At 50.4% G+C, this 11,918-nt stretch overlaps 2 protein-coding genes across 3 annotated transcripts in view; both read right to left on the bottom strand.

Annotated features, from left to right (window-relative positions):
* LOC123068436 (LEAF RUST 10 DISEASE-RESISTANCE LOCUS RECEPTOR-LIKE PROTEIN KINASE-like 2.1) overlaps positions 1-10,909 on the bottom strand; it is a 16,180-nt gene extending 5,271 nt beyond the window's left edge. Inside the window, exon 1 of one of the 2 annotated variants that reach the window (XM_044491022.1) lies at positions 9,991-10,909. In XM_044491022.1, coding sequence (XP_044346957.1) covers positions 9,991-10,717 — 727 coding nt within the window. In that variant the 5' untranslated portion in view covers positions 10,718-10,909. Of the gene's footprint in view, positions 1-5,664; positions 6,517-9,990 lie in introns of those variants that run through there. The other variant, XM_044491023.1, reaches the window with a different exon arrangement.
* LOC123068439 (uncharacterized) lies at positions 7,054-9,319 on the bottom strand. Its single transcript, XM_044491026.1, has one exon. The coding sequence runs from the start codon at positions 7,750-7,752 to the stop codon at positions 7,054-7,056; it is 699 nt and encodes a 232-aa protein (XP_044346961.1). The 5' UTR covers positions 7,753-9,319.
* Positions 10,910-11,918: the final 1,009 nt, after the last annotated feature.

Raw genomic sequence — 11,918 nt, 5'->3', positions numbered from 1 at the left:
TGGTGTGGTGTTCCACAATTTCTTTTGGCCGAACTAGCAGGAGCTCTGCTTCGCATTAATAAGGAGCCTGGGGTACAATGTGTTCCACAGTTTTATCATGAACGTATTCCTACCACTATAGAATGAATTGTTATGTTTAGAGCAAAGAAGTGGAGGCACGGACGGAGCATAGTGAAGGTACAGTCCCATACAATTTTTGAAGTAAGTGGAGCACTGCTCGTTTCGGGTTTTCAATTATCTGTGGTTGTCTAATTCTGTGTGTTTAACAACAAAAGGTGGGACGGGAGAGTGAGGCCGGCGGACTTGACTGGTTGATGGATGATTTGTCGAAAGAATTCTCACTAGTGCGGCAGAACCCAAAGGTGCGATGCGATGTGACCTCCCACTCCCAATATCATTGTTTGCTTTTCATGTTCAAAGGAATAAGAATTTACTAGGGAATGAGATTCAGTGTAAACAGTAAATATATTTTCGGGACTCACCGCACTTGTCTGGGCGCACGCCGTCGGAGCAACTGCAGGAAAACCCGGTGCCGTCGTCGGCATACCTGCACTGCCCGCCGCTTTCCTTGCACTTGGGGCACTCGTCTGACCGCACTGTCCACTCGAGAAGAAACCCTTGCCTCATGCTCGAGACGTAACCGTCGCCGTCCGGAAAACCTAGAACCGGCACGACGGAGAGACGGCAGGCCGGCTGGAGACCAGCCAGTTCCCGGTGGCTGCCATACTCCCCGCCAAGTCGGTAGAAGGACTCGTTGGCGCAACGCGTGCGGTTAAATACCGAAAAAGGGTTTCCCCCCGCTTTGTATACAAAGCAACCAACCGGATCATACAGGGATAGGTGCTGGGGCGGAAGCAGCACAGCCACGCCCAAAAGAAACAACAGAGAAAGAGCAAAAAAAACAAATGCCGACAACGGCGGATCAACAAAAACGAAGAAGCCTCGCGATCGCTAGGCCCACCGGTCTCATCCACTAGGCTCCAAGACTCCGAAGCGCCGGCACCAATCAACACCTCCAAGAAGGATCGCGACGATGACGACGCTGCTGCCAAGGGTTTTCCCCGGTACACGACGAGGCGATAGGAAGAGTAGCCCCCGACGCCTTCCCGGAAGGTCAGGCGGCACCCACAGGCGCCACCGCGCCGGAGTCGGCCACGCCGACAGGGGTTTCCCCCGATCCCAACCCGCACCTCGGGCGCTCTGGATCCCGCCACCAAACCAACCACCACCCAACGCCAACGCGGTCATGAGGCCTCCACGCCGTCTCACCGCGGCACCGCGAAGTGAGAACAGCACGACGAAGAATCAGAGCCGGGACTAGGGCATCAGCACCATCGGCACGCGGAGGGCCCCACCTCCACCGTCAGTGACAGTAGCCGTCCGGACGCAATAGCAGGAGCACACCAGGCCCGTAGGCCCACAGGCCCGGCCGAGCCCTCGTGGGCCCGTAAAGCTCCCGCCTTCGCGCTGCTGCCGGCACGCCATCGGCGCCGACGCCCCAAGTCCGAGCCGCTCCTCCTCCTCACCGCGCCGCAGACAACGAGACCATGCCGGGGGGCCGGCCCCCAGGGGCCCAGATGGGGGCCGACGTGCCCGGATCTGGGCCGGGGGCGCGCCGTCTCACCACGCGTGCGGTTAAATCCCGGCGGCGTCACCTGCTTGCTGCAGTTGTCGAGGACGAGCAGCTCCCTGTTCTTGTTGCTGATGACGAACGGACTCAGCCCGAGACCGAGCGAGATGTTGAACCACTGTTTGGGGCAGCCGTTGTCGAGCGGGAGGTTGTTGTCCACGGTGATGAAGCAGGAGTTCTCGGGGAAGACTTGAAGTACCTGGTAGCTCCCGAGCATGGAGCGGCTGAGGAGAGCTTGGCTGCCGTTGCAGTTGAGCTGGAAGTATGGAGACCCGCATGGCGGCTGGCCGTCTTCCTCCAGCCAGAACGGGTAGGCTATGTTCAGGTCGCCACATGTTCTGTGCGAGCAGGGAAGGGGATCCGCCGTTCTGCCCGGCGACGGCAGCCGGAGGAAGGAAGCGAAGATGAGTAGGAGCATGATCGTAATGGATCTGTGGTGCCGGCCGGGATGGCGTGAACGGAATACTTCATACCCGACGCCCACGGGGTTCTTGCCATGTGCGTGCGTGAGTTGACTGCTCACCTCACGCCATCCTTGACTGGTTGGGCAGATCTTGACCTCACCACTAATGCAACCGTACGGGTCGTCGTCGGTGCGGTGAACTTTGGACCCCGGGACCAGCCTCATCACTTGGCTGAGATACCGAAGCAGCGACAAGCTGGCTGGGGATATCTATGCTACTCGAAAGTTAGGAGATGAATTGCCTTGTATGGAAGTGGAAAGCCAAATAATATGGAGGTGGGAGACAGCTAGACTCTGGAGTAATTGGACGGCTGAGAATAGGGCACCAAGTGTTGCAAACATGCAACGCCTGGGTGGCTGGAGAAAAACAAATCGCGTTGCGTGCGAGTCGCCAACCGGTCCGCTGAAAAGTTCCTGCGCCGCGCTGCATTCTTGCGTGCGAGTCTTGACCAATGAGGTGGAATGAGTGTGCTTTGCAGACAGCAGTGCCATGGTACGTTCATGTCCTATATTTCTCTATCGGCATTTTACTTGTAAGAAGCATTTAAAGTTTCTTAATATGATAAAAATTTAGAGTAATGTAAATCACGAGTACGAGTAAGCTGCAATTGATTGTGGTTGTGCTATTACCATGGATAATTAGTTCAGCACTACAAAGCAAAAAGAGAAGCGGGATCATAATGGATTTGGTGTGGAGTGGTGAAGCCTGGGATTGAAGTGAAGAAGACTGAATATTTCCTCCCCGACGGGATTCTTATCGACATAAAGCTGTCGTAACTCGTAACCTCACGGCATCATTGTCAGCTGACTCGTTCAATTCAACCGTAGGGACAAGTCTTTGGCCAATGAGGTATGAGTGACTGTGCGAGTATGAATGCTAGCCAAGTTGGGCGCACTTGTTCTTGTTCACCACCGACCCCGATGCGAGCCCGATCACTTGGTGTAATGGGTCCGATGAAGGAAGCAACAACAAGCTGGTTGGGGACATCCGTAACTTTGATGAAAGATAGGAGATGAATTGCCTGGAGGATGTATGCAAAGACACCACTATGGAGGTGGGAGACAGCTAGTATCTGGAGGAATTGACTGGCTGAGCGTATGTGTTTTTTCAAACCATACATATAATTCAGCAAAACCCAAGGGACAAGTCGTGACCAGTAAGAGGTGGAATGAGTGTGCTTTGCAGACAGCATAAAACTGTTTTTTGGAGGTAATAAGTTGCCCATTGAAGACGCTCTTCTTAATCCACATATAAGTCTGATGCAATTTAAAACAATTTGATGAGCGAGCATACCAATAATAGAAGGTTGTTGCCATGTCAAGACAACGCCATCGTTGATGAGCCGCACGTATTTGCTCGCGTTCGCCTCACCATATACCCCAAGCACCGGCAGGAAGGCAAAAATGCACCCCTCCAGAGAGTACCCCTCAGTACTTTTCTGAACCATTGTAGTGCCCTCTGACTCGAACAAATGTGTTCCTCTTGTCGCTGCATCTCAAGTTCTCAACTCACCAGTTCCCGGTCCCAACGGGCGGCCGCGGCTCCAGCCTCCTCTGTGCAATAGTACAAGATGAGGTTCAGGTTGATTGGGTCTATCCTGAACAGGAGGCCAAGTTTAATGGAGGTGACTGGGACTTGGCAGCTGTTGGAGGCGTGCAATAATTCCAGCTTGCCTAAATCGACGATGTGCAGGCTACGTTTCTCATAAGAGATGTCGATGATTGCGAAACCTAGACCGGAGGGTACTAAGCTCCGGAGAGTTGGAGTAGTGACCTCGAAGTCCGAGGTACCACACGATCTTTTTGCTCCATGTTATTAGTGAGCCAGAATGGGTTGGAGATGGTCATGTTGCCGCATCTCTTCGCCGAGCCAAAGCATCCTTCCACCTGCTCTTCCTCAGCTACTGCCACCAGCATCAGTGGCAACCACCAGGCCGAGGCGAAGACCAAAAACCAGCAGCCCGGAGGCATCAGAACATAAGGCTTGTAATTTGTCGTGCCAGCAAATGAAGGTATCTGAACCGGTGATGAACGATCATGGGCTATGGGGAGATAGAATTCAGGGAGAATATGTATTGTTGTTAAGACTGAATGATCTACGGGGCAGTCTCCATGGTAGTTAGTGGAGTCCATGAGCAGTCGTCGTCGCCAAGTAGCCTACTACGCCAATTGACGAGGCAAGGGGAGACCTGCAACAAAATTATGAGCCATACATGTTTTTGTTCTTTTCTTTTCTATACATGATTTGCTTTGAACATGATGAGTGCATCGATTGCCCTGGAAAAGAAGTGCTTCAGTCAATAGGACCTTTCTCACTTGCTAAGCAAAAGGTTCTTCCACTTGAAAACACACGCATGAGAGCTGCAATCCACTAATCCCTAAAGCCAAATAGGCATAAGGAAAGATCAATATACATGACTGCCTTCCAGATCCGTCACTCTCAAAACAGGCCGTAGCCCCGCTTTATAGATAAAGCACAAACCAAAGTACACGATTGAACTTTTTGAAACTCACAAAAACTCATGCACCGTCGAGTGAGAGCGGGTGAGTCATTGAGGAGACCGCAGGCATATCGCATGGGCTGAGGCCCAATACGGCATCTCTCACTTCTCTTCTTTTGAGAAATGACACGGACGGACCATGCAATTTCGCCACTAGCATGACAGACGGTGACAGGTCTGGCATCTCCCACTTCTATTCTTTTGAAGAATCCACTTGTCACTAATCATTTTAAATGTATTTCATTCAAATCAAGTTTTGAGGTATGCTCCAGCTTGGTTGAAACTGGGGACTTGAGGCTAGAAGTAGACGATTTCCATTATCTAAGTGAGAAAAATTCTTGCTTGAATCAACAGCCTGATTATTCAGCAACAGATGGGTTTTCAAAAGACTAAATCGTCCAGCGGAACGAAAACGAGGTGCAATAGTCTCTCAGCCACAGGGGGTGGGATGCGATGTGATTGGTGCTCGTGGACTAAATCTTGACCAAGTACCCCACCCCAAGCTCCATGGAATTGGTACCATTCATCATTGAAAACAAATATCGCATTTTTCAATAGTTTATTCCTATGTTCTGGAATTTTGATCTTAGAATGATGATGCAGATTAATTTAGAGGATTAGTGGCACATGTCGACCGCATAATGCTATCCGGGTAGAGGCACACAAACTCCATGGTCGCATTGCTGTACGGCACTGACCGCTGCTAGAGACTCAGGTGGGGCAGTCCCCGATGCCAGTTCCTGCCAAATCCAGGATGGTGCACAGATGGTGCCATATTACCACTAGCAATGGCAGACGGTGACAGGTCTCGCATCTCTCACCTTTTCGTTAGAGGAATCCATATCTCACTAGTCATTTTAAATGTATATTGCCATTTCTAATCAATCTTCAACTATGCTCCAGCTTGTTTGAACTAGGAACTCTACGCCAACGGCAGGTGATTTCAATCATCTAATATAAGCGGGCAAAATTGTCGCGTGGAAGCGTCCAATCCTGGGCACTTATCTGCTACCCAGCGCCTAGTTGCTGCCGAGAAGTATTTGACGAATGACGAGGGTGAGCGAGCTTACCACTACCGCCACTCGGCGACTGCCATGTCAGGAGGAAGCCATCACTGATGAGTGCCTCGTAGTCTCCGGCGTTCACCTCTTGAGATGCCGCTAGCACTGGCACAACGGTGGCGCTGCATCCCTCCAAAGTGTACCCGCCGTTGATCCCGTGGGTCCAGTTGTATCGCCCTCCGGCACGGACAAACGTGTTGTTGCGGCACACCGTCTCTACCAGCCCTGCTTGGCCTGCCGGCACCTTGGTGCAGTTGTAGAAGACGAGGTTCTGGTTCAGAGGGCTTATCGAGAACGGAGGCCCGACTTTGGTGGCGGTGTTGGCCGTCGGCACATGGCAGCCTTTCTCATCAGAGAGACCGAAGCCTCTGAGCTTGTGGATGTCAGAGACTAGCAAGGAACCGTTGTTGTAGAAGATGTCGAGGATCTGAAGCCCGTACCCCTGCTCGTAGTACCCGAGGTAGGGGACGCCGTCGGTACAGTGGACCTGGAACCCGAGCTGGGCGCACCCGTTCTCCTCCGAACCCGAGACGAGCCCGAACGGTGCTGAGACGCTCATGTTGCCACATCGCTGAGGTTCGCAGGATGTGGCAAGCAACAGCGTCGGCACCATGGAGATGATGAGGAAGGATAGGAGGAGGCATGGAGGCCCAAGCCATGGGAACATCGCGGAGGACTTTGGTCCACAATTTTTTTGGCACCGAGTCCATGAAACGGCACATGTATATGAGGAGGGGGAGTCAATGAGCGAGTCGTGTTTGCAGGAACATTTGACTGCTTTGTGGCTAGGCAACGATCGTCCACACACACGCTAATTCCATCTTCGGTGCCCGGTCTCGATCAGGCTCATCGTGTCCATCAATGCTGGCTGGTGCACGCACTTGTTGACCATGGTTGAGTTAGTTGGGTGTACTTGACTGGTAAGTGTCTGTACTCTGTAGTCTGTACACAGTACACCCGTAAATCGGCCGGTGAACAGAAAGCACAGATCGACTGGTAAATTAACTTCCGTCCGAGGGAACGAGAACACATCTACAAGGCCAATATAAAGTGCGTTTCAAGTCCTCTTTACTGTAAAATCTGCGCAACGATGAACACATCTAGGCACCTAAATATCAGCCCAAGAGAACGAGAAGGCCAATATGCATGGAAGATCGGACGGACAAAACACTAATTATCGCAAGTCCAATATGCAAGCCACGAGTGATGCGGAGATGCCGTGGAGTATCGGCCAGTAGCCAAGTCGCCCCACGGCTAGCCAGCTGCAGCGAACATCCGCCACACGAACTAAAACCTTATCATCGGTTAGGGAGTAGTATTAGTAATAACATGGTTGATTGGTTTGTTCCATTATGCGGCAAATCCAGCAAATTGATTAGCACTGTGTGTCCTAGTAGCTTATCTACGAACTTCATAAAACGACGATTGGCGGTTGAAGAACTTACGTGCGGGGGGTGGATCCCATGTCAGGACGAAGCCATCGCTGATGAGACGCTTGTAGTTACTCGCGTTCACCTCCCCCAGCGAGCCCAGAACCGGCACGACGATAGCATCGCAGCCCTCCAAAGCGTACCCGGCATAGCCCCCCGTCATGTAGTAGCGCACTCCCGCGCAGACAAACGCGTTGCTCGTGTTCACGCATCTCACCTCCACCAGCGCCACCGTCTTCGTGCAGTTGTAGAAGATGAGGTTCAAGTTGATGGGATTGACCTTAAACGGGTGTCCCAGTTTACGGGAGGTGTTCCATCTCGGGAAATGACAGCCATTGGAGACGTTAAAGTCTTCCTCTTTGTGCAAATCAACAACATGCAAACTGCGTTCCTCGTGCAAGATGTCCTTGATTGCGAAGCCACTTAATCCAGTGGACCCAGAGCTCCGGAGAACTGGGATACTGTTATTGCAATTGACCTCGAAATCCAAGGAACCACACGATCTTCCTGTCTCCAGGTCAGTGAGCCAGAATGGGTCGGAGATGGTGAGGTTGCCACACCTCTCCGCCGAGCAGCCCTCCCCTTGCTGCTCCTTACCCCCGGCGAACATGAATGGCAACCACCAAACCCAGACGAAAACTAAGAGCCAGCAGCAGGCCATGGCCATCAGAGAATAAGCTTGGAATTTGGTGCAGCAAAAAATAGGAGGGGTGTTGTGGGGAGATACGATACGATACAAGAGAGAATATTGTGCTTAAGAACGAGTGATACTATATAGTATATACTGGCGTAGTTGAGTCCTTGCCAGCCATAGTACGTCTAACATGCGGATTCTCTGAGTATCCCAATTGACGGGGCAAGGGAAGACTTGAGACAAAAAAAAAAAATACTAGTCTCACACGGCCTAACAATTGCTGTGCCCATCCACGGTCAAAAAATAATTGTCTTTTACTTCAAAACCTTGATTGGTCAAATATTTTTGTGTGGAGTGCACAGATCGGAAGGACAGTGCCATTTTGCCACTAGCAATGACAGACGGTGACAGGTCTGGCATCTCTCACTTCTCTTCTTTGGAGGAATCCATTTATCGCTGATCATTTCCAGTTTGGTTGAGACTGGGGACTTGAGGCCAGGCCCAGGCGATTTCGATCATCTAAGTGAGCACTTTTTTTTTTAGTATAAACGGTTGATTATTCAACAGCAGATGGGGTTTTCAAAAGAGTAAATTGTCCACTGAAAGAAAATGAGGCATAAGAGTCTCTCAGCCACAGGGGTGGGACGCGATGTGACTGCTGCCCGTGGATTAAAGCTTGACCAAGTGTACTATTGATCATTGAAGATAACTATCACACTTTTCATTAGTACATTTCAATGTTCTGGAATTTAAATTTTAGAATGATGATGGAACTAATTTGGGGGCTTACCGGCACATGTCAACCGCAGCACGCCATAGGGGCAGAGGCACGCGAGCTCCTCGGCGGGACTGGCTGATGCTAGAGATGCAGGTAGTGCCCGCCACATCCAGGACGGTGCACAGACGGTGCCATATCGCCACTAGCAATGACAGACGGTCACAGGTCTCGCATCTCTCACCTTTTCGTTGGGGGAATCAAAATATCACTACTAATTTTAAATGTATTGTCATTTCTAACCAAATCTTCTACTGTGCTCCAGCTTGTTTGAAACCGGGGATTCTACGCCAACAGCAAGCGATTTTACCATCTAAGTGGACAAAATTGTCGCGTCGAAGTGTCCAATCCTGGGTACTTATCTACTGCCTGACGCCTAGTTGTTGCCGAGAAGTATTTAACGACTGACAAGGGTGAGTGAGCTTACCAGTATAATGATTTGGTGGCTACCATGTCAGGAGGAAGCCATTGCTGATGAGCTCCTCGTAGTCGCTGGGGTTCGCCTCTCCAGACGCCCCAGCACCGGCACGGCGTTGGCGCTACATCCCTCCAAAGCGTAGCTGCCGTCTATCATGCCCGACACGTTATAATGCCCTCCCGGGCGGACAAACGTGTTGTTCCGGCACACCGTGTCCACCAGCCCAGCTGGGGCGGGCGGCGGCTTGGTGTAGTTACAGAAGGGCGAACTAACGTGTGCGTGCTAAACCACTCAAACATCATTTAGTACTATCACATATTTACCCCTATACATGATTTTTTTTGTGGGTGGCCCTATACATTATTTTTTTTAATGAAATGTATTAACATCTCTTTTGAGGTACATGAACATTTGTCTATTTTCATGAAAATTATTTAACAAATCTACTAATACTTTTAAATTTGTACAAAAAATAGGTTTACTTAAGATTATTTTTTTATGCAGACAATAGTTTTTTCTTGACATATTAACTTAAATTTCTACATACCAACCACTAAAAAACTAGAGTTCATGATTGGGAATGACAACTAAAAGCACCGTCATTGGGTCAAAAAATGACCCCAAAAATTGAATATAGGCCCATAAGGCGGAATTTGGAAAAGTTATCATTGGGCTGTCAGTGGATCAGTAAACAAGTTCATGATTCCTATTTGACTGTAATGCAGGCTTGGGAAGTTCAGAGTTCATCCGCTCAAAAAAGAAAGGTAAAAAAAACAAGAGAAATTCAGAGTTCAGACTAGGCAAAAGCACAGAGTTCCTACTAGGCAGAGCTGAGAAGCTCAGAGTTCAGACCAGAATTGATCTTCGCCCTAGCTAGAAGCCACTTGTTGTTCTGTACCACACCCCACTTCAACTTGTAAACGAACTTCTAATGATGCACATGGCTACGTGCCTACTTAGAGCACTACACCACTACTAGTTTACATGCTTGCCACAAGCGAAGTTTCTGGGACTATGCAATAGGCACTGAACGTAGCTACAAACTTGAATACAAAATAATTTGACGGGGTGAACTTACGTGTACGTGAAGACGTATGGAGAGGTGCAGGTGCAGGTTGCGGCAGATCCCATGTCAAGAGGAAGCCATTGCTGATGAGTTGCTCGTAGTTGCTCACGTTCGCCTCACCGGACGAGCCCATCACCGGCACGACGACAGCTTCGCAGCCCTTCAAAGCGTAGCCGCCATAGTTCCCGGTCGCGTCGTAAGGTACTCCCGTGCGGACAAGCACCTTGCTCTCGTTCCGGCATCTCACTCCGGTCTTTACCAGGTCCCTGTCCCGATGTGCTGCAGTCGCCGCTGCGCCCTCCTCCGTGCAGTTGTACAAGATGAGGTTCAGGCCGACGGGATTGATCCTAAACGGTTCGCCAAGTTTGACGGATGTGTTCAATATCATTCCAAGGCAGCTGTTGGAGGCTTGCAGTAGTTCCAGATTGCCTTGATCAACGACGCGCAAACTGTTTTCCTTGTAAGAGATGTCGATGATTGCAAAGCCAAGGCCCGAGGCCAAGGGTATAGAGCTCCGTAGACCTGGAAAACTGTTGTTATGGCAAGCGACCTCAAAATCCATGGAACCACAAGATCTTCCCGCCCCCTTGTCAGGGAGCCAGAATGGGTTGGAGATGGTGAGGTTGCCGCACATCTTGGGCAAGCAGCCTTCCCCTTGCTGCTCCTCGCCCCCGGCGAGCATCAGTGGCAGCCACCAAACCCAGACGAAGAACAAGAACCAGCAGCTAGTAGTAGCCATCGGAGAATTAGCCTTGATATCGATCTATTGCTAGCAAACTGAATAGATGATATAGTAGATGGGAAGCAAGCTGAATAGATGACCATGGGCTGTGAGGGGGGGATACGGAAGACAATACTATGGCTAAGAATGGATGAACATGGGCAGTGGAGTCCTTTGGCGGTCGTCGCACGTCTACGCATACGAATTCCCGGACTACACCATTTGACAGGGCAATGGAAGAAAATTAAGTGGCTGCGGCTGCACATCAAAGTTAAAAAACTTCCTTAGAAAATACTCACTTTCCAGAGGACTTTTCAGAAGGATGGTGCATACGTACAGTCTCTGTCTGAGATGCCGTGAGCTCTCGGGCAGGTGCATACGTCCACGGTTCCAGCAGGGTGAGATAATTTCTCATCTTCTGAGTTTAATTCTTTTTTTTCTCATCTCCCGCATCTCGCTCTCGCCGTACTGCATTAAGGCCCAAGTTGGAGCATCAAGCAGTTTGGGCCTACGGGTGAGCGATAAAGCCCAGAGCCCAAACCAGCCAAAATTACGCCCCCGCCCGCTGGTATGCTTCGTTTCGCCGGCGCCATCTCCCACCGTGGCCTCCTCTCCCGTGCCGGCGCCGCTGCGTACTACTGTCGCCATCATGACCCGCACAACCAAGAGTCACCAGTCTCCTAGAATCTCCGCAATAGTCTCCCGCCACGTGATCCCATGGAAAGTGCCGCCGCCAACAAGGAAATCAACGAGCAATCGCGACATGGCATGAGTTGTCGCCGACGAGGCAGCGACAAGGAAATGACGGTGGTGGTGAAGAGCAGCTCCCAGTACCAAGTAAGCATGCCCCTTCAACTTCTACGATTATTACTATGGATTTCTTCTTGGTGCGGATCTGCTGAATTGAATAGGTTAGGTGATATTTAGTGGGGTACACTAGCAAGGACGCATTGGGGATCTGGGTTTTAGCTTGTTCTTTCAGCCTGAATGGCGTCTTACTGAATTTTGGAGGAAATCAGCTATCTGGAAGCCTCCAAAAGATAAAATAATGGGTTTGCTTGCAGTTGAAACATGAGCACCCAATTCGTCGAACATCTGTTTTGATTCGTATCAAATACAGTAATCTGGAAAGGTCCTGGTTAACACCACTGTGAACTGGTAATGGGGTGACAAGTGTTAGAACCATGGCTGATCTTCGGAAGTCGAAACATCATTTAGT

Source organism: Triticum aestivum, chromosome 3B (genome assembly GCF_018294505.1).
Source record: "Triticum aestivum cultivar Chinese Spring chromosome 3B, IWGSC CS RefSeq v2.1, whole genome shotgun sequence".
Lineage (NCBI taxonomy): Eukaryota > Viridiplantae > Streptophyta > Magnoliopsida > Poales > Poaceae > Triticum > Triticum aestivum.
Note: the sequence above shows the minus strand (reverse complement) of the source record. Positions and strands in the feature narration are given on the sequence as shown.

Excerpts from the sequence above, each read along its gene's own strand:
- LOC123068439 (XM_044491026.1), bottom strand. The coding sequence starts at position 7,752 with ATGGCCATGGCCTGCTGCTGGCTCTTAGTTTTCGTCTGGGTTTGGTGG.